General features: G+C 35.1%; 1 protein-coding gene across 10 annotated transcripts in view; it reads left to right on the top strand.

Moving 5' to 3' along the window:
* Positions 1–24,230, top strand: part of mv (lysosomal-trafficking regulator mauve) — a 284,471-nt gene that overhangs the window by 24,364 nt on the left and 235,877 nt on the right. For all 10 annotated transcript variants that reach the window (XM_067101421.1, XM_067101424.1, XM_067101413.1 and 7 more), the window contains exons 3-4: positions 562–650; positions 11,570–13,100. In XM_067101421.1, coding sequence (XP_066957522.1) covers positions 562–650; positions 11,570–13,100 — 1,620 coding nt within the window. The remainder of the gene's footprint in view (positions 1–561; positions 651–11,569; positions 13,101–24,230) is intronic.

The raw sequence follows: 24,230 nt of genomic DNA on the forward strand, positions 1-24,230 counted from the left end.
CCTCTTAAGTAGAGGAGACCCATGGCTATACCGCCATGCCACTACAGGTTAAGATGAGCACCAACCAGAGGCAGTATTTCTCCTGCAGTAGCTCTCTTAGATAAGGAAACGACAAGCATTGTTTTCAATGCTAGCGACTTTTCTATTTCAAATTCATTACATGACTTAATGTTATGGAGTAGAATGTCCATGTATCCCACCTCCTATCAGTGTGGGATCAGCTATGTAATTACTTGATAAGTTACTTATATAAAAGTGAAATTTTTATAATAAAATAAAGTTTTATATATACTTATCAAGTAATTACAAAATAAGAGCCCACCCTCCTCCCCTCAGATGGACATAAGGCACAGACAGAATGAGGTTGTCTGCCAAGTCGTTCCTAGTATTCCCGTTAGCGGATGGGACTGGTCACCTACACTAAACAATCGAAGTGCTGCCACTGATTTTGAATTTAAGCTGCCGTGCTAGTTAGTTAGAAACTATAGCTATGTAATTACTTGGTAAGTATATATAAAACTTTTATTATAAAAATGTCATTTTATAAAAATTTATTTCCAGGAACGGCAAACCCGCTTGGATGAGTTTTTGGAATTGCTTTTATCATCTGCCAAGGGAGAGACCCCAATTTCAAACCTTATTCACTTCAGGTAAGTTGAAAATTTTTCATGGTTCATGAAAAAATGAGGGTTTTAATTTCACAACTACTTTCAGTACTGTAATTGCACTGAAGATGACCAGTAATTTGTCATATTTAACCATTTTGGTGTATTCTTCTTGAATTTCTAAATATTTTTTAATTAAACAATTGAATTTACAGTATATAGATATGAATGCATTGTGTAACTTATTTGGTGTGCAAATGTGGTTACAGTTCTGTTTCTTAAATATTTGCAATTATTTCTTGAAAATGAGTCTTGTTAGTTAGCTTCAAAGCGAATCTACAGTATGAACTCATTTAATAGTAATCACATTAATTGTAATTACAGATACATTGTTTTTTCAGTGTTAGTGAGCATGCATTGAAATAGTGTGTACAATCACTTTTGTGCTTTTGATTAGTATATATTTTGAGAGTTGTTCAAGGAAAATTGTGTAAAGAGAAGTTGTTTACAGTTGTGAATGCTTTAATATATTTATTTTGTATATATGGTAGGTTGGCAAAACATGCACATTACTGTATTATGGAAGGTCCATACATATGAGCTAGTACAGTTTATTCAATAGAGAGAATTCATCTTTGAGTGATATCAGGTATCCTATCTTGAACTATCTGCATAAATGTAGGGAAAACAAAACAAAAACCCTTACCTTTAGATTACTGTTGTGTGTGATAGGGTGCTATGCTTGCTGAACTTGATATTTTTAATGTAAAAAACCAGTAGATTTGGTAATGAGAACCAGACAGTTTTGAGAAATAAGAATATGGTCGGACAGGTGAATCTTTCCTTTCAGTGAGATTTAGTAACTTTAGAAGTGCAATAAAGATTCAGTCAGGTGACTCACTGGCTAAAGAGAATTTTGTTAACAACATTCCACCACCATTGCCATTCAGGTATAAAACACTGCAGAAAAAACAGTCGAGTAATCCACTTACAGTCAGAAATATCCAACAACATATATCAAGTACGTTATCAGAATCTTTGTCTTTAAAGAAATTTCTTCACAATCCTCATCATTTTCAGTATATTTATAATTTCTAAAATGATAGGAAGTTGCAGTATTTTGAATAAGATCTAATGTAATCCCAAAGAACAAACCTTTGGGGCCACCTTGTGAGAGTAAGAAATGTTAAGTCAGTGGTCTGGGTAAATTGTGTATTTAATAATAATACATTAAGGATATATATATAGTTTTGGCTTTTTTTTATAGGGCATGGTGGTTGGTCTGTGGTAGGAATGTGAGTTAAAATAAGTAATACCTCATATTGTTACAGCATATTTAAAATGTACTGTACGAGTAAATCAGGATAAAAGTAACCAGCTTATACTTTGTATGTTGGGACCAAGATGTACAGGTGTTATATAAAGGCTGGGTGAGATAACTTAAAGAATTCTTTAATATTTGTACTAAAAAAACATCATCCAAGACAGTTATGGATAAGATAGATGGTCTACTGCAATCTCCAAAGTGGAGGTTGAAATTTAGCCTGTAGTAAGGGACAAAGCCAAGAGAAGCCATATTGCCTTTGGATTCCTTGGTGTTTGTGCAGAAACAGCATTTCTAGCATCCAAGACATATGATAAACAGTTAATTTTCAATATACATTCTTTTTCTACAGTGATTCATGGAATTTCAGAGCCCATTTGCATAATGAAGCAAAGATCCCGGAAGCCATTAAAAAAGAAACATTCACATATATGTTTGATAAAAAAAAGAATACTCCCATATATATTTGATAAAAAAGAATACTCCCTTAAATGTTTGATTAACAGTGATTTTCTATTCTGTAATACATTAGTGTAATTACAATTCTTTTCACAACAAATCTTAAAATTGCAGAGTAATTGGCCACACAATGAAACAAAGAAGCATGACAAAATTGCGTAAGAGAGGAAAAATCATGAAACAAAAGTTTTTATTTGTTTGGTTAACAATATTTCTTGTTCAGCAGTACACATACAAGTGCAGTAGCACTTCTTATAACCAAAAATCTTTTAATATCAGAACACATGCTCACACAGTGAAGTAAAGAAGCCTGGTGCAATCACAAGAAAAAAAATTGCATAAGAAACTGATTTTATGTTTGAATGGTAATTACAGTATTTCCTATTCTGTAGTACAGTACACATACGAGTGCAATTGCACTCACTTTAACCACAAATAACTTTTAAAAAATCAAATAAGTGACTATTTAATACAGCGACAGTGACCTTAATTGTCCTGATACCAGAGAACATTTAATCAGTCAATCAATCAACTCTTCAAATGTTCAGTTAATGGTGATTGCAGGATAGAGTGATTACCAGTTATGCAGTATAGTTCAAAGATGCCTACAGTCATCTTTATTTAACCAGACCCCTCAGACTTTATGGGTATGTGACTGTGAGATGAATGAAGAGTGATGTTTTCACTTAAAAAAATTTTACTTATAAATTTAACAACGTAGTGCAAGCACATTAGATTTTGTAACTGTATTTTGCATTGTAGAAAGAATAACACAAAAATAAGCATACAGTACGCTTTTCTTGCAAAAGCAAAAAGCACAAAAGGTCATGTTGATTACAGAGCACAGGTTCTTACAAGAGAGACAACAGATATCAAATAATGACTGAAGCACATAAACAGTGAGGCATGATGGGTCAGTTACCCTGGGAACAAGGGATTCATGTTCAAAGATTTAACAGGAAAGTATTGGTTGTCTGTTTGTATAATGCCCTATACCTTTCGCTTACTTACTGAGTTACAGGAAGCACAAGGGGTAGTCTGCTGAGATGTATTCATTCCTCTGTCCAATAACTCTAGCGTACTAACTGGATTACCCAGATAAATATGAAATATTTTTAGCATTTTTATCAGACTTGGGCATATCCACTTAGTAAGAAAATCTACTACTCTGAGGTCTCTAAGTTGAGGTACCACTGCCTCTGAATTTGAATGATAAGTAAATTAATATTTAGAATTGAATGATAACCACAAAGTACTGTTTAGATGGGCTATCAACTACTTTATATGAAATTTCTCTTCACTGCAAGATATGTGAGCCCTTTGAAATTTGAGCTACAGATCTGTCGATGGGCGGAGTTCAATTCCCGGCCGGCTGATGAAGAGTTAGAGGAATGTATTTCTGGTGATAGAAATTCATTTTCGCTATAATGTGGTCGGATTCCACAATAAGTTGTAGGTCCCGTTGGGCAACCAATTGGTTCTATAAAATAAGTCTAATCCTTGTTAGCCCTAGGAGAGCTGTTAATCAGCTCAGTGGTCTGGTAAAACTAAGGTATACTTACTTTTTGTAAGATATGTGAGTTGGTTCTAGGGTCTGTATGTGTCCAGGGTACTGTATATACCAGTCTTTGTTACTGAGCTGATTTCACTATGTAAGGGACATGCTCCTGATCAGTCCATTAAGTTGAGGTGCCATTGTATCGTTTAGTGATTGTTCCTTGGGGCCCTAGAGGTCCCTAGACCACAGGTGCAAACTAATCTTGGACCCCCTCCCGCTCTTGAAATTATGAATCTGTCCATGATTTGAATGCCTTAGTGAAATATTATTATATTTAATTTTATTAATTTTCAATCATCACATGTTTACAGATAAAGTGGGCATAATACAGAAGACTGGCTTTTAATAATATGTTACAATACTGAGAAAGCTAATGATATCTCACATAAATTGTCATAGCTGAAATTATATAATATTTGACGTGAAAATTGGGAGTGTTTGGAAGGATTATACAGTATGGATATTACATTTTTAATACCATTAAAACTGGAATAGGCTTAGCCAATAGTAGTAGATTAACCAGTTTCAGTTAATTTGTAATGATCAGATTTAGTGGTATTTTACTTTAGTGGATTTTTACTGAAAACCACTAGCTTCCTGTGCCCACATTGGGCCTGGTTCGAACCTACCCCAGCTTCCTCAGGTGTTTCCCAGCCGACTGCGTGATAAGACGTACTTTATCTCTCTGCGTCTTGTAGACCCTCAATTAATGTGTGCAATTTTCGTAGGTTTGCTCATTACCCATTACTATTTACTGAACTTTTCTTGTCAGTCTTGATGAAAATTAGTGTTTTTCCAGCATTCAGACTGAGACTTTATCAGATAGAACGATACCCATTCTGACTTGATCTCGTGATCAAGAGTTAGCATGGGTAGTTGTTCAGTTGACCATCGATCAACAAACTTTTTTGCCTATGTGATTTGTATGGAATTTCGTGTAATATTAAGTTTGTCATTGTTTCCGGTCACACCTCCCGCTCATGTTCCAGAAGTATGATGCGGTACGGTGAAGTGTAATGTGGCTTGGTACTCCTTTGAAGTTTGAGCGGCATGGAGATAAGAGCCGCACTACTCTTCTACATTCTAAACAGCAGTTGATGTGCTGTTCTCTGAGTTGAGACACCAATGGAGAATTAAGTTCTTACTCTCCTGGATGAGAGAGTCAGGGAACGGAGGCGAGACACCTGGGCTCATCAACGGAGCGGATAACGGAACAGACCCAGTCCGTCAAGCATATTAGATCCTTCAAACTTGGAAGAGGAATTGGACCCAGCCCTCCAAGATCTTTGTGAAGAAGGACTGAGCTTTGCAGGCTTTATTTTAAAAATTAGAGAATTTTAAGTCTTCCTGAGAATTTAAGTCTTCCTGAACCCAAGAGAGAAACCCCGGAAGACACCACCAATACCTTTTTTATGGAACAGTGGTGGAGTCCATTCCAGAGACCAAACACTCCATCTGTCTTGCTTTGTCTCTGATGGCAAAGTCTACCTTAAAGGAGTTGGACAACCGTATAGAAGGGGAGGAAGGTTCCCTGTCATTTTCTAGGTCTCTGAAGCTCCCCCATCCACAACTTCAGACCAAGGTGGGGGCTGTCTAGGGAACAATGAAGGCTGAGGATTGGACAATGCAAACTCTCAAAAAAAAAAGATATATCCTCCCTTTTGGTCAATAAGAGGTGAGAGCCATGCTAGACAACTTTCCAGGTTTCTACAGCTGTCTTTTCCTGGTAGAGAAAGCATCGGGAGGTTGGAGATCTGTCAACTTTAAACACATATCTGAACTTGACTCCGTTCAAGATGGAAACTTCCCAATCTATTCTGGTGGCTTCAGGGAAGGGGACTTCATGGTCTCCATGGTCTCCCTAGATCTTCAAGATGCGTATTTCCACATTCCGGTACATCCTTCCTCCAGGAAGTTCCTCAGGTTTGTTTCAGAAAACATTACCTACCAGTTCAGGGCTCCCTGCTTTGGCCTAGCAACAGCTCCCCAAGTCTTTACCAGAGTTTTCAACTAGTCTCAGAATGGGCATACAGAAGAGGGATTCGTGTACAAAGGTATTTAGACGATTGGCTCCTTCTAGCTTGGACAGCTGAACAAGCCCTCAGGGACAGAGACTTAATTTTAAACTTACGTTAAAACTGGGAATTCTAATCAGTCGGACCTTATTCCGACTCAAGAGTTAAGATGCCTGGAAATGATAATCAACATGAAGGCTATGACCTACCCATCACAGGAGAGGGTAGCGAAGTTCATAGACATCTCTAGCCAGTTTCTCTCTAAACTTCCACAACCAAAGAAGAAATGGCAAATTTTAATAAGACATCATCTCTATCCTTGGAGAAACTAGTTCTAAGGGGCAGAACACACATTTGTTCCTTGCAATGGAAGTTAAAAGAGAAGAGCAAGGGTCAAGCAATGCCATGGAAAGACCTAATGCCAGTGACAGAAAAGAACATATTAGACCTACAATGGTGTAGAGATCCCCAGAATCATCTGCGAGGACTACAACTGAGCCAACTGGAGATGCTGCTTTTCAGAAGCATCCTGAAGGGGTTGGGGTGCCCACCTAAATGGAAAGACCTTCTCAGGCAAGTGGTTTGGAAAGGAATGTCAGGAACACATCAATGTCTGGAGATGAAAGCAGCCTGGTTAGCTCTACAATTGTTCCAAAAGTGTCCTCAGGGCAAGACCACAGTAGCTTTGAGCGACAACACTTCAGTTCTTGCATATCTGAACAAACAATGAGGAATGATTTCTCTTGTACTGAATCTTCCAGCAGTTGGTTCAAACTCAAGGGACTAACACTGATAGCCTGGTACATTCTGGGGAAGAACAACATCATTTTAGACACCCTAAGCAGGCCAGGCCAGATAGTGGTGACAGAATGGTCTTTGCATCAAGCAGCAGTGAACAAACTCTTAAAATGTGGGAGGGTCCCACTCTGGATCTGTTTGCCACTTTAAAAATTCACAACTGGCCATGTATTGCTCTCTTGTCCCAAACAGAAAAGCCATCCTACAAGACACCTTTTAACACCACTGGGACAGCATCGATGTTTAAGTGTTTTCCCCATTCAGCCAAATCAGAAGTCATAAACTTTGACTTATGAAGTCTACCTAGTGACACAAAAAAAAGTCTTTTACTCTGTGAGTGAAAAAGAAAATGGCATCCCATGAATTAGGGGTAACATTAGTATATGTATACTTACTGTAAATGCACTAGTGTGGCAAATACAGTACCATTATGATACTGTGCAGTCGACCCTCGTTAAGCCGGACCCAGTTAATCCGGACATCGGATAAGATGGACACCGAAGAGGGTCAGCCGATATAAAAGACGTAATGTTCATCCATGATTCAAGATAGTTACTGTTCTTCCACTCGTCGCATACCGTTTTCCTTTTTATTTACCAAAGGTAAATGAAAAACTTTTAATTTACATTTTGATTTTATATATACTGTTCTGTATTTATACTGTACTAAACTGAAATGCTTTTAACTTGTAACCAATTTAACTTGTACACAGTACATACCTTCTTTAGGAAACTTTATTGTCTGGAAGGATAGGAAGTATCGTAGCCAGTCACTGAGCCTTAACAGTTTTACCTATCTTCTGCCTGACTGGTAGCTACAGTACAATGCTTTGTATGTTTTTTTATAGGAAAGAAAAGACATGGCAAAGGTAAACTTTATGAAGACTAAAGCCGATTTACTGAACAATACTTGTGTTTATGTGGCAAATGATACGAGAGAGAGAAAATTGCCAGTTCCCTCTATGCAGTGTAATTCTATCCTTGAGAGGTTAAAGAGAAGAATTTTGTTGTAAAGGTATGTCAACGTAGCGTTAGTAAATATCTTCTTAAGCAAAAAAAAATATTTTGTTGCTGAAGAATCTGAACCAACAAGAACCAACAATTTTGCATTCAAAGTAATAAGAAGGAAGTCATTCTCTTCTTAGTGTAATTAGTAAAATACATACAGTACACTGCTAAAAACTACGTATTGTATTCAAAACACACGCACTTATGTCATCGTTTTGTCATCGTCAGCTTCTCTGAGCAAAATGTTCTTTCTCAGACAGAATACAGTAAACCCCCCGTATTCACGGGGGATGCATACCACACCCCCCTGCGAATAGCTAAAATCGCGAATACTTAAAACCCCTCTAAAAACACTCGAAACTGCCTATTTTGATAGTTTAAACACAAGAAAAACCCTCTAAAAATGCTTATACCTGAGTATTTTAATAGTTTTATCACAAAAAGTGCATTTATTTATGAAAATTATATGAAAATACAATAATTAGTGAATATTTCTCAGTGAAAAATACTGCAAATGGGCAAATTTTCCACGAATAATGTGTAGATACATTCCACGGAGAAAGCCGTGAATATGTGAGTCTACAAATCATGAGAACGCGAATACGGGGGTTATACTGTACAGCTAAAACCTGATTGGCTGGCTGGCTGCCATGGAGATCTGCTAGCCAATGACAGCCCTCTGTTTCTGTTCTATTTATATTTTGTGGCAGCCTTTTCTATATACTGTATAGACATACTTCGTAACAGCACTAAGTTTGAACGTTGCCATGATCATTATTATTTGACTACTGATGGCAATAATTTGCTTTATTTCTTCATGAAAACAAGAATTCAACAATAATTTTAACTTTTAAATAGTGGTATGAAAAATCCCACAACATTCTATTGTGGTGATGTATCATCACTTGCAAGTCCTGTTCCCAGACCATCCTCAAATTTATGACTGCAAACTGATGACAACATTAGTAAAATAAAAGACAACCCTCTCCAAGATCAGTATGATGAAACATATTTTTATATCTAATGCAAGCATCACACATTGGCGAGTCAAGACTGCGACCATTGTAATTTGCTGATTACGACACCATGACGTCATATGTAATGAACCTTTTCGACAGCAGTGCGCACGTTGAGATGAGATTACGAACTTGCGTAGTCATACGCGACAGTCGCCGATGATTCAGGCCACGCCCACATTTAACGGTTTTTTACAGGACGTCAAAGTCTGTGAAGACATGATGATTCATGGTGATTTATAGCCGACTTAGTTACTTTCTGTGCTGACAGACACAACGGCAGCATCATGTCATGAAAATGCCTTTTCGTAATAACCTTGAAAATGTACAAAAAGCATTTACAGTAGCATGATTAAAGAACAGTTACTAGAAGAACTTTTTTCTTTTCTTGTGTGAACAATAACAAAAAAGAAAAAAAGGGAGCCAAAATACACTACAGCGCATCCCCACCAAAGAAGGAGCCAGAATACACTACTGCGCATCCCCACTGCACATGCTGTGGGCTTGCCAAGTACATGGCATATGTCATACTGGATGGCGCATGTTGACATTGTTAGTTACGTCTTGACGTAATCAAATGCGGACGCCGTCTGATCAGTCTTGATGACGTTACGCCACAATTGTGTCAAGCGGCATGACATGGCAACTTTTGATAGTCGTCGTGGCTCAACCGTGTAGGTGTTGTGCATCCTTGCACATACGTCATTGCCTGGCAGATGTTGCCAAACTCGACGACGAGGTTACGAATCATGCCAATTGATGCCGATTTGGTCGTACCTAGAGCGCAACCGCACTGTAATGAGCAAATTACGATGGTCATGGTCTTGAATCGCCAGTGTGTGACTTGGGCATTACTTAACATTAAAATTCACAAGTTGAGTTACAGTTATTTTTATCATTTATATTTATGCATTTTACAGAATGTTTTTGTTGAAAACAAAATGTGTTAGCGAACTTATGGTTTTAATTGTCCCACTATTTTATTTGAAAACAAAATGTGTTAGCAAACTTATGGTTTTAATTGTCCACTATTTTATTATTGATGATCTTAATTATCTCACATTCATTTAACAGTATATTAATATAAATAATAAAAACTATATTGAATGAATAACTAAAATGAAAAACATGAAAAAAGGGAAAAAATGTTTTTGCTGCAATAGTGGCGTTTGATTATGCTCCTGACCCACAGTTACGAAATCCGAAAAGTTCTAAAAACTGAAACGCATCTGGTCTCAAGGATTTTGAGAAAAGGATTGTGTACCTGTAACCTAAATTTCATTATCTTAACTTTCATTATGCGTTCATGTCTTGGCCTAGGCATCTATGTATGTGGCCGAATTCTATAATTTTTATCATGTTTTATTCTTCATTTTTCATCTTTCACGTTTCTGCATTGGTTATTATTCATATTCCTTATAAAAATAATGAAATACAGTATATTTATAGGTATATACAGGCAGTCCCCGGTTATTGGCAGGGTTCCGTTCTAAGAATGTGATGATAACCGAAAATTGCCGCTAACCGAAAATCGGTAATTTCGGCGCTTTTTCAGCAAGTTTTGGGGTTTATCGGCGCCGAAAAGTGCCGATTTTCGGTTATTGGCGCCTCTGTTAGGTATGTATCGGCGTCAGTACCCAAATATCGGCGCCGTTAAGCAGAAATCGAGGACTTTTGGCGCCGAAAATTGCCAATATTCGTCGCTAGACAAGTGCTGTAAAACCGAGCCCTCTGTTAACCAGGGACTGCCTGTATATAGATATCACCAGTTAAACCAGACAGTCGGCTAAGACGGGCACCCTGGCCCCCGCTATTAGTCCTTCTTAATGAGGGTCGACTGTGCTCTATTTTTACATCAGCCATTTATTTCTTTTTTAAGGGTAATGTATTATGCTAACTTTTGAATGAAATTAAAGTGCAGTAACTTTATATTTAGAAGTTAGCTTAATACTTTGGGAGCATGATTAGGGTCATATTTAGTGTTTAAACTCTATAAATAAGCATTTATTAGTGTTTTTAGTGACAGTACCAAACTTACGCGAATCCTCGCCTTGCACGAGGGGCTCTGGAACTTAACTTTGCATAAGTTCAGGTATTACAGCACTGTATTAGGCTGATATAATACTGATAATTATCAGAAAAGCTGCCCTGCTGATTTAAAATAAGGCTGTATGCCAAGAGGTGGGGAATTGCCCTTTGCTTGCTCAAAATTGGCCACACATGCAATTGTATTGCATAGTTTTTTTAGGAAGCTTGTTTTCTCAGAGATATAGTTTAGGTTGACAGTTTTTAGTAATTTTTAATGTACTAGTTTTTATAATGTGAAAGGTAAGTACTGTGATATTAGTGTTCATTAAGTATAAATGGATTGATTGAATTATTTTCAATAATTTTATATAATTATCCTTTAGTTTTCCAAGTACTTTATAGCAAGAACATAGTCCCAGCATCAGTGATGGTGTTGTTGAGACACCAGCTCACAGATATCAGTGAATCAATCAGTCCCCCTTTCTCTCATACCACTTGAAAAGTGGTATTGTTTTAGTTTGTAAATTTGAAATTCGCTTGTTTTCTTTTGTTTTATTGCCTTTTTAGTATTGCAAAAAATGTCATAACCAAGATGCAATTAGTTTACAAGGTAAGGCTTTCCAAATTGATAAAGTATAATAAAAGTTTACGGGTACTCAGACAGTTATTACTCTTAAATATTTGTTCAATGTGACATAAAAAGATTTCACTTATTGATCATAAAGTTTTAAAGTACAATAATGCACTTTTTCTTTTCAGTGACGTTGAAAGTGTTATCAATCTTCTCAGTGCCCAATTCTTAGCTGATATAGAGCATATTTGCTTGGGATCTGCAAGTTATGAGAGTGATGTGTCCTCAAGTGCAACTAGCCGATCTGTGGAATCCATTGTTAGTGATGGGTCACAAGCAAGTGATTTTGGAAAAGGCTGTCGACCCAGGGTGACTGGAAAGCAGCTTGGAAGAAGAACAGTTTCTCTGAGAGAAACCAGTAAGTCACCCTGTGCACAGCACGAACAGTTTATGAAAAATCAGGCAGATCTTCAGCAGTGTTATGACAATTTTAATAGGGAATATGCTAAACTTGCTCTGAAAAATGAAGGTGACATCATCGAAGGTAATGATGGAAGTAGCCACTCTTCGGCTCTTCAAAATGATACAGAGTCCATCCAGAATCATTGCAGCCAAAGCACACAGATGGAAAATGAGGAGAAAGATAATTCTGTGAGTTACTTCTCTGGGAGTGATGTTATAATGACGGTAAATCCTGTGTATAAAGTTGATCATGATTCTGCAGAAATAGGGAACAATTCACTTCATTGTCAGAGCAGCAGTAGCAATGCTCCACGCTCTGCAGACATTCCAGTGAAATTTAACATAGGTGCTCATAGTTTCCCAAAGTCTGTTCCCATGAATAATGTAGGTGCCAACTCGGATATTGTAAGGAAAACTAACTGCAGTGCTCCAGATTTGGCAAGTATTGTTAGTGGAAGTGATGGCAGCAAAGCAGATGTTACTGGAGTAGCTCGTAAAATTAACCTCAGTGCTCCTGATTTGGATTTAGTTCATAAACTAAATGGAGATGTTCCCAACCTTAACTCCTCCACTAAAGTGAACACCAGTGCTCCTGATTTAGATATTCATCAAAATACAACTTTTAACACCCATTATGTGCCAAATATTGACAAAAAAATTAACAGCAGTGCTCCTAATTCTTTGAATTATATGCGAGAAAATGATGTGATTTTAGAATCTCTCAAAGTAGATGTCAGGTCAAGTGATGTTTTTTCAAATAATTTAGGTACCTCTGACACACTTTACTTGAAATCAAAAAGTCTTGATGAGGACTGCACAGACTCCCACGGTGTAAGAAAAAGTGACGGTAGTGAAGCACTGCCTCTAGATATATTGTGTAAGAGCAATGGTGTACCTTCCAACATAGTGGGGACATGTTTTGAGGAACTGAAAGCTGAGTTGACAAAGGATAATGGCTCTTGTGACTCAGTAGCTCAAGATAATGTCGCTCCTGGTTCACCTGATGTTATTCAGCATGAATCGGAATTGGATAAATCAAAAAGTGATTGTGTTCCAATTGATGCCTTGCCAGCTCACAAAAAAGTTCGCCACCAGTCTGCTGGGTCAATGCCTCACAGTTCTCCACGTAGCAGGCAACTTTCTGGTGCTCTGTCACTCACCCAAGATGATGGCTTAGACACCATTGCTCTTAAGCAGTATGTATTGCGGGGATGTGGAGCAAAAATTCTAGTGGCTCTTGATCAGCTTGGAGTTGCAGTAAGTACTAACTTTTTCCCTTGCTCTTAAGCATATATGTTCGTTGTAGTTAAAATGTACTGCATGTCGGTTTTAGGAAGTAGGAACAAGTGCCTTTGTTTTATCGGATATCGTGATCTAATTCATGTTAGGATAGTTTCATTAACATTTTGTAGTAAATTAATATATTTTTCAATTGTGATTACTTGAAAAAGGGAAATACTGTGTATTTACGGGTCTCAGATATCATGAGATTATTTAACTGACTTATGGTGTATGTGTGTATGTATGTATGTATGCATATATATATATATATATATATATATATATATATATATATATATATATATATATATATATACATATATATATATATATATATATATATATATATATATATATATATATATATATATATATATATATATATATATATATATATATATATATATATATATATATATATATATATATATATATATATATATATATATATATATATATATATATATATATATATATATATATATATATATATATATATATATATATATATATATATATATATATATATATATATATATATATATATATATATATATATTAAGTGATCAAGTACCTGGTTATTACATAACTATTAAATCCAAAAATTTACCTCACTATATATATATAAATATATATTATATATATATATTATATATATATATATATATATATATATATATATATATATATATATATATATATATATATATATATATATATATTATGAAGTGATCAAGTACCTGGTTATTACATAACTATTAAATCCAAAATTTACCTCACTTCAGCCAGATACCTGAAACCTCATAACAATAATATGATGACAGAACACACTTAAGGTAACAGTGATCCCTTAAAACTTGCTTATCACTTGAGAAAATCAATCTAAGTTTATCAAGTTATGAGTGAGGTAATAACTATTAACCCTTAAACACAGAGCCTCTATTTACAAAAAGGTCTCCCGTATGCCGGCATGCTCGGGAGTTAGCGCTAAGTGGAAAAAAGTTTTTTCAAAAAATCACAGCACGCTTTAGTTTTTAAGATTAAGAGTCATCATTTTGGCTCCTTTTTTATCATTGCCTGAAGTTTAGTATGCAACTATCAGAAATGAAAAAATATCATTATCATATATAAATATTGAAATATATGACATTAAAAAAACTTTTCATATATAATTTTATACAAATCGCGCTGTGAGCAAAACGGTTAAAGCTAACGGGTTATTTTGTATTTCTTTGTATTGTACACTGAATTGCGATGATTTTGGTATATAACAAATTGTAAAACGATCAAAGCACCACAGAGAAAATATTATCACAAAATGATGCACGGTTTGTGAACACGCAGACGTAAAAAAGTTTTTTAAAAATTCACCATAAATCGAAATATTGTGCTAGAGACTTCCCGTTTGTTGAATAATTAAGCTAATTGATTGAATATTACTAGACTGCAAGTGTTTTAGCTTATAATTGCAGTTTTTCGACCATTTCGGTCGAAGTTAAAGTTGACCGAAAGTCGAATTTTTTCTATTTATCGTGATTTATATGAAAATATTTCAAAACTGATAAAAGCTACAACCATGAGTTATTTTCTGTTGTATTCTACATGAAATTGCACACATTTTCATATATAAAACTTTATGTAACGACTAATATAAACGGTGCAAATATTACGACAACGTGATGTAAAGAATTTCTAAGATGTTCGGCCGAGTTACGCGTGAGTGGACGAAGGAAAATATATTTTTAAAAATTCACCATAAATCGAAATATTGTGCTAGAGACTTCCAATTTATTGCAAAATGAAGGTAAATGATTGAATATTACTAGAATGTAAGAGTTTTAGCTTACAATTGCGTTTTTCGACCATTTCGGTCAAGTTAAAGTTGACCGAAGGTTGAAATTTTGGCAGTTATCGTGATTTATGTGAAAATATTTCAAAACTGATAAAAGCTACAACCATGAGTTATTTTCTGTTGTATTCTACATGAAATTGCGCACATTTCCATATATAAAAGTTTATGTAACGACTAATGTAAAACGATGCAAACATTACGACAACGACGATTTAAAGAATTTCTGAGATGTTCGCCGAAGTTACCACATGCAGACGTAAGGAAAAAAGTTTTTTTCAGAAATTCACCATAAATCGAAATATTGTGCTAGAGACTTCCAGTTTGTTGCAAAATGAAGGTATATGATTGAATATTACTAGAATGTAAGAGTTTTAGCTTACAATTGCATTTTTCGACCATTTCAGTCAAGTTAAAGTTGACCGAAGGTTGAAATTTTGGCAGTTATCGTGATTTATGTGAAAATATTTCAAAACTGATAAAAGCTACAACCATGAGCTATTTTCTGTTGTATTCTACATGAAATTGCGCACATTTCCATATATAAAACTTTATGTAACGACTAATGTAAACGATGCAAACATTACGACAACGTGACGAAAGAATTTCTGAGATGTTCGGCCGAGTTACACGGCGCAGAGACGTAAGGAAAAAGTTTTTTTTTTTTTTTTTCAGAAATTCACCATAAATCGAAATATTATGCTAGAGACTTCCAGTTTGTTGCAAAATGAAGGTATATGATTGAATATTACTAGAATGTAAGAGTTTTAGCTTATAATTGCGTTTTTTTACCATTTTGGTCGAGTTAAAGTTGACCGAAGGTTGAAATTTTGGCAGTTATCGTGATTTATATGAAAATATTTCAAAATGATAAAACTACAACCATGAGTTATTTACTGTTGTATTCTACGTGAAATTGTGCTTATTTCCATATATAAAACTTTATGTAATGACTAATATAAAACGGTGCAAACATTACGACAATGTGATGAAAGAATTTCTGGCGCGGACGTAATGAAAAGTTTTTTCAAAATTCACCATAAATCGAAATATTGTGCTAGAGACTTCCAATTTGTTGCAAAATGAAGGTAAATCATTGAATATTACTAGAATGTAAGAGTTTTAGCTTATAATTGCGTTTTTTACCATTTCGGTCGAAGTCAAAGTTGACCGAAGGTTGAAATTTTGGCAGTTATCGTGGTTTATATGAAATTATTTCCAAACTGTTAAAAGCTACAACCATGGGTTGTATTTTGCTGTATTTTACATGAAATTGCGCACATTTTCGTATATAAAACTTTATGTAACGGCTAATATAAAACAGTGCAAAAATTATGACAATATGATTTGAAAAGAATTTCTGAAATTTTCGCCGAGTTACCGCAAGCATGAGTAAGGAAAAAGTTTTTTAAAAATTCACCATAAATCGAAATATTGTGCTAGAGACTTCCAATTTGTTGCAAAATGAAGGTACATGATTGAATATTACTAGAATGTAAGAGTTTTAGCTGTACAATTGCGTTTTTTCGACCATTTCGGTCGAAGTCAAAGTTGACCGAAGGTTGAAATTTTTTGTAGTCGACGCACGGTACGTCCACTTGGCACCCAACAGACAATTTTAGTCGACGTATGATACGTCCAGTAGACGTTTAAGGGTTAAGCAATAAATATACTAGAGGGGAAAGGGCATCACTCCACCAAATAACTATGATTGTTTCCCTGGTCCTAATTCACTTCAAAAACACGAAGGAGAACGTAACATGTTTATCACTTACCTTGTGCGTACATATAAATAACCATATTCACTGGTGGTCAGAATGAAACCCTATGCTTTTAAAACTTTGAATACAAAAATTCATTTCAAAAGTTCAATAAGTAGAGTCCACAATCTCAAAAAAATTTACTATTACTGAAAACAACATAAGGTTTAATTAATTCTTAAACAAGATTAATTCACAAAACTTTATATTTATCAATAATTTACGTTGACTAAGCAAAATTCAAACTATTAAGATTTACTCCAAATTTGAAAAGAAATCTTAACCCTTAAGGGATGGCATAATTTATCAATGTGCAGCATCCCAAACCGGGGAAACTTTGAGGTCGGCAAAATAAAAAAAAAATCACATCAATGGAAAGAGAATGACATGATCATTCACACTGTATATATAAAAAAATTCGAAAAAATTTTCCCTACCTTCCACGAGAAGTTGATAATGACTATTTACAAACCCTTGTGGGGCCTCATTTACAAGACAATCGTAAATTTTACCAACTTATGTTTTTTCTAATAAGTTTTTTGGATTTTGTAAAATTATTACTGTTCACACAATATCAAAACAGGTAAGAAATACAAGCAGTAACAAATTTTTTGCATATTTGTTGTAAAATATTCACGTAAGTTTACAAGAAGGAAGATTCATAACTTTTTTTTACTTTTACATGCTTTTTATAATATTTCTTTGTAATTTTCTCTGTAAAATTACATTTACAACTGACATACTATCATAAAAGACAAAAACAAAAAACAACAGCAACCCCTTCGTATATTTACAAGCAAATTTACACAGACTCGTGAGAGAGAGAGAGAGAGATGCAGTACCTTCCCCCTTGAAGTCATAAGCATTACTGATACTGGCCTAACTCTCACGTCTGTATAAAAGTTGCCATTAGTGAATTTATAGCATATAGAAGTATTGGCACCTTTGTTTCAAATCATTATTACCACAACAGTGGTGCGTAATTCTGCTTCACACTGAAGCTCAATCCGGCCACTTCCCCAGATCTGTTTTACTTAACACTGAAGCTCAATCTGTCCACTAAGGGTTAAGAAATGAAATCAACACAAGTTTTCAATGTTAAAGTAATAATACATATAACGTGCTAACTAAATCAATGTTAAATCACCAACACAAAATCTTGGGTGACACTGTGAAATTATAAACACAAGAACACATCAAAGAAATGTAAAGACAAGAACATGTAAAAGTACACAAAAAGTTTATCAACAGTAATTTCACTTTGGCAAAATCTGTTTAAAGATTATATCTACCTTTTAAAAAGATTGCATTCACCTTTTTAAAAGATAACATTCACCTTTTTACCATGGTAAAAATAATAAGTAAATACCTCTTTACCTTATACAGGTCTCTGCACACCATTGTTCCTCAGTAGAAACACTTGTACCTCAGGCCTGTTACAATATATTCTCTCTTATATCAGATTCTACCAAGAGAACACTAAATATTATGAACAGTTCACAAAACTTATATGTTTGGGAGAGTGACCACAATTTTACACTCTTCTTACATAAAGAGAGAGAGAGAGGGGGAGGGGGTGGGGGAACCACCGTATTTCTACCAAATCTCTGTCTGAACTGGCATTATTTTACCAATATCTCTTATGAGGTTAAACCTGGGTTGCCAGTTAGGCATTTGTAGCAAGTGGTTACCCTAGAAGGAACAGGCATAAACTGAGTTTCTTCCCTGGGGAAAGAAAGGAAAAAAACAGGTTCTTCCCCTGAAGAGGGAAAAAAGACAGGGGAATTATTCCCTTGCTCAGAGAATTACATAGGCCTGCCTCTTATCTGAATGATGACAACTTCTGTCTTAACACTTTTGTAAATACACAGGCCTCTGAACTGGCCATGGATATCAAACCTGTCAACCCATCTCCCTTTTAACTGGTAACACAAGTGGCTTCTAGGATCTCTCTTGCATACCCATTTCTTGTGTGGTCACCCAGCTGAACAACAAGCTTACAGGAAGACACATCTTATCACATAACCTACCAACCCTTTGCAAGACTTAACAAATAGCATCTTCCATAAACACTATTACAGTTACTACAGTCCATATATGACAAACACAAAAGAAAAAATGTATAAGCATTGCACAAAATTATACATACTACAAAACCACTGTTATATTTCACAACACATAAGAAATATAGAAAATAACAAATCAAAAATACGGGAAACATATTACGTTTATAGAGTACACACATATAAGACATATAATATATATATATATATATATATATATATATATATATATATATATATATATATATATATAAAACTATACTGTAAGCACGTTGAAGTATTAAAAGGCCATCAAAATAAAAAAATAATGGAAAAATAGAAAAAGTGCATAAATCCCAAAATAAAAGCTGTGTTGGCAGATTAGGTTGGCGGCAATGCACCCACTCAGGAGTGCAAAAGTAATTTTATGAACAATATTAACGTCCTTGTAATCCTACGATTCCTGAATGACTGTGACTTAAGCATAATATTGTCCATTGCAATGTTAAGTGGAAAGTTTATGCATTAAATTGCATTGAATAGAAGCATATAAAGTGCTACAATAATACCTAACAAAAACGGATATAAAGCTTTTTTATTTATATATCTTGTCATTGCTTTCGGACAGCCGGTTACTTCGAGTTTTCCTTTGCCAGACCTAGGCCTACTTTATAAGCTTAACATTTTGATTGTAGATTTTTATATTTTTAATGTTTATGATCTTATTAAATGAGGAATGTTGTGAAATAAACATGTACCATAGTTGTTGAAGCTTTGTTGTTCTAGCCACTATCAATTTTGGTATTCAGTTAACGAAAATTTTTTAAGAGGGCATCTTGAAAAATGCTGAAGGCACCTAAGTCAACATGAAATACAGGCATGACTGTAGTCGGTGTCAGCTGATCAGTTATTGGAATATCGTCTTCATTAATAAGTAGTCATGGTAACACTGCCCGTGATATCAGCTGCTGATTGGCTTAATCCCATCTTATTTGAAAGTAATCAAATAAACTTTGAATTCCTACCAAAGGGCTTATTTATATGGAAGAGACAGGGTTAAACATAAAAAAGTGAATAAATAACTTTAATGATGAATATGTCCTTTTGAGTTGCCATTGCTATACCCGGGCAATACTGTTATAAAAACTTAAGTACCAGTAGAAAATAACGGTGAACGATGTGAACAATCAGGGGAGGGAGAGGGCGGCAGGAATTTATCTAACCTGACGTTTGGATTCAGAGCTTCAGCTGAAACAACTGGTGTCTCTTTTTCCCCAGTGTGGCATTTTGCACTTACTAATGTAAAATTTCTTGTTTTTAATAAACAGTGTATATGATGCAAGCTTTCTTTAAAATGTATGAAACTACTGTAAATTGGCCAAATGACTTTACTGCATATTTTTTTAATAACGATTGTTATATGCATTTTATAACTGACCGCCTAATAGGAAACAGTACTGCAGACTCGAGTTATGGCTTAGGTTTGTTACGATTTCTGAGAAGTATATATACACTACCAGTGTCTAACATATGTCTCACTTACATCTTTTTCTTCATAAATGTTTCTTTAATTGATGAAAGCCATTAAGTCGTGAATAAATTTGTAAAAAAAAAATACACGACTAGCTCGGTCAGAACTCTCAAAATAACTTTTTTGTCCGTTATTATTGTCTTTCATGTTGGTCGTAGTCCTAACTTTCCTTATATTGCTTGTACGAATTAATTAGAAATCATGTCATAAGAATGAAACGGGTTAGAAGTGCACTGGCGGGAGGACATTAGAGAACTGACTATTAACATAGTCAAGCTGTATTTTAAGGAAACCACAAGGTTATCGATTTATAATATATATTGGAAACAGGTTTATTGAAAATGAGAAATTATGTATTATCAATGTGCTTATCCTGTGTGAGCCTAACGTAGCTAAGCATTCAAAATGCTTTCCCAGTGACGTTGAAAGGGCACTATTTTTGATGGTTTTCGAAATACGTTTCTGTCCTTTCTCACATTCAGTAATTTATTGGCTATTAACCCAGAAAACCTTATAGTAACCATTGTCGGGCTCTTGACTTCAAGTATCAGTCTACTGTTTTGTTGGCACTGATAAACAAACATTCTGACTTGGCAAGGCTGGTGTGACGTAAAATCAACATCTACTTACAAGAATGCTTTCTCCCTTTTCTGTTAGTAAATACAACAACAGCTTATCACCATTGAAAAGTATTTGTTAATCCAAGTAAAGGAAATTGAAATATTCTATTATGTGAGGCGCATTTAGAGATGTGCTTTTCTACGGTATGCCGATTTGACCTCGAATGGGTAACAGTAACGAGAGATTGATCACAAGTGATAAGGGGAAGCTCAGCCTAACTGAAAATCTTAAGCAATTCTGTGGCAGAATTTCAAAACACAAAAAAACAGTACACAACACTCACCCTGGTCCTCGGTTGCTGGAAGATGGAGTAAGGCGTCCATGGTCGCCAACACAGCACACAAAACCACACAAACCAAACCAAAACAGAAAAACACACGACTCACGAACATACAGCAACAAGAACAGCACACTAACAAGGGAAAACAACAACTTTGTATCAGCACACAAAAAAAACTGTCCAAAACCAAACGACAGACCAGCACTAGCTCTGACTCAAGACTCAAAAAGACTGCCTTCAAAACCGAAAAATCCTCACACACATATTCCACAGACAGACAGCGCCGTAAACAAACTAACGACCTCATCCCTCTTCCAACAACCGAAGCACTCACTTATGACAATTACACTCTCTCTCTCTCTCTCTCTCTCTCTCTCTCTCTCTCTCTCTCTCTCTCTCTCTCTCTCTCTCTCTCTCTCTCTCTCTCTCTCTCTCTCTCTCTCTCTCTCTCTCTCAAAACGTTGGGAAATGCTAAATAAAAACAAATTTCTTCATCCCTCTATAATTCTCTCACATGTCCTTCCTCTACCATTTTTCTCTTCCTTGGTCTGTGGGCAGTGTGTCCCACAATGTTGCCATGACCCTGTGACAATGTTAATTTTTCGGGGACAGGTGAGTTGAAAGAGTATAATAATAAGGCTGCCTTGTATGTGCATTTGTCTGCTGGTTTTATGGAGAGTTGGTAGCTACCGTTTTTTTTATTGCAATTTTGGTATTTTACATTAAAAAGTTGATGAAAGTGTCATCCAGACCATGTGTTTGTGTGGGTATGCCCTATTAAAGGTATGATTCAGTAGTAGCCTACTGTATTTGGTAGGCCATATGAAAATTTACGAAATCTTAACAGCATTCAAATCACGTAAGCTACTTGAGCATAATGCTAGCCTGTTACATTGGTTTAGATTTTTTTTACTATATATTTATGGCAGTGTATATACAGTACTGTATTCTGGCATTAACGTTGTAATATAGTGTAAATGTCAAAAGAGACAGCCACACGAAGATAACATTTATTATTATAATTTTCATGGCTAAACAATAGAAAAAGGGTGTATATATTATGGCAGCATATATACAGTACTGTATTCTGGCATTAACGTTGTAGTATAGTGTAAATGTCAAAAGAGACGGCCACACGAAGATAACATTTATTAATATAATTTTCATGGCTAAACAATAGAAAAAGGGTGTATATAATGTAGTACAAGTGAGATATTTTAAGAAATCTGCTGAGATATTAAGGTATACAGTCTTTTGTTTGTTTTTACTTTCGTCCCTGAGGGCGCTGGTACTAAACGTGATGCACCGGAGCTTCCACTTTGTTTATAGTACCAGCCCCACTGGGGTGAACATAAAAACATAACCAAAGACGGCAAGTTTCCCCATTAACTTGGCAGATTTCTCAGATTATCTCGTATGTACAACATTATATACCCCTGTTTTCAATATTGTTCAGCCTAAAGATTATATTACTGATAAGTGGCCGTCTCCATTACATTTACCATAGTCAGGAAACGTACATGGAAATGTTTCGAGTTAGATTGTCGATTACATGTAAATGTTATTTCAATCAAGTAGGCATTCGTATTAAGCTATCTCTTCTCTCTCTCTCTCTCTCTCTCTCTCTCTCTCTCTCTCTCTCTCTCTCTCTCTCTCTCTCTCTCTCTCTCTCTCTCTCTCTCTCACATAAATTGTGTATCATTTACTCCAGTTTTTAATAATTAGTATCCCATAATAAAATGTGATTGTTGTTACATATGTCAGTAAAAAGTGTGCTTTACATATACACCCAAGGTTTCAACCAATAATATACATAGCGTTAGCTGCGATAATTTATGGCATGTTTAGGACAGTGTAAAGATATTGTAAATTATCATATGCCATACCAAATAAAATTGTGTCATTTATCTGCCATACGGCCTGTACATAGTATGGCTCAGATGGAGTTATTAGGTTTTAGGTGTAGACATACGAAAATGAAACAGTGCTGCGTATCAAGGGAGGGAAGGGCGATTTATAACTTACAATATCTCCAGCACTTCTTCTAATTGTCGAGGTTGAATTCTTGAATGAATCAACAGAAATGGCTCCTATGTATTTATTCATTCCATCCCAAGCCAGTGGCTGTTTCAACTAGTAGCCACAAATAGTGGTGCAGACAATCCAGTCATTCAATAAAACAGGATTTAATGGAAGTGATGGCAATCACCTCAAGTACTCCTGAAGATCCACTAGTCTCATAAAATGGTTGGTAAGCAAGAGAAATTCTAATAAGTGGCATACTTTAAGAATATATATTGAAGTATTTAATTTAGACTATGGAGTTGAAAATTCTTATAGTAAAATGGCAGACCTGTCGGTAGGTGATGAAGACAATAAGTTTTGATGATGGCATATTTCATGAGGAAACAAACCATGCTATGAATGTTTATTTTAAAGTGTTAAATGGTGTCAAAATTGTCTGTCAATATTAATTATCTTTTGTTAATATATTAACTAAGGCATATTTTAGACAACTGGTGTGTTTTTCATGAGCATTGTTTAAAAATTAGTCAGGTTTTATATCAATATGTTTTTTTTAATTGAGTATAGTATATACAGAGAAAAAAAATTTTATAATGTGCCTGCTTAACCATTTAGAAATCCTTGGAGTGAACCAGGTTGTATAGGTATTGCATGTTAGGCACTCTGGTATAGTTGTTTTGTTATTGCTTAATAATCTGAATACTGTAGTTGGTAAAGAATTTCAGTGCCAGTCTAAGTTGTACTCTGACAGGCGAGATTTTCTTTTCGAAAACAAAAAATGCAAGATTTGGTGAGCTTCAATGGCATTTTAATATTTCATACTTGCTATGGAGCAATCATGCTTCTGATGTTTTTACTACTCTTAATCATTTTGATTTTATTTTCTACAGTGTAGGATGTTACATTAAGTTTTGACAGAAATTGTATTTTTGGTGGGTAATGTGTGGTTTTCATGTAATAGCGCTCTGAGAGTTTTGGTAGTTTCATAAACATTTTTT

Source organism: Macrobrachium rosenbergii, chromosome 57, assembly GCF_040412425.1.
Source record: "Macrobrachium rosenbergii isolate ZJJX-2024 chromosome 57, ASM4041242v1, whole genome shotgun sequence".
Lineage (NCBI taxonomy): Eukaryota > Metazoa > Arthropoda > Malacostraca > Decapoda > Palaemonidae > Macrobrachium > Macrobrachium rosenbergii.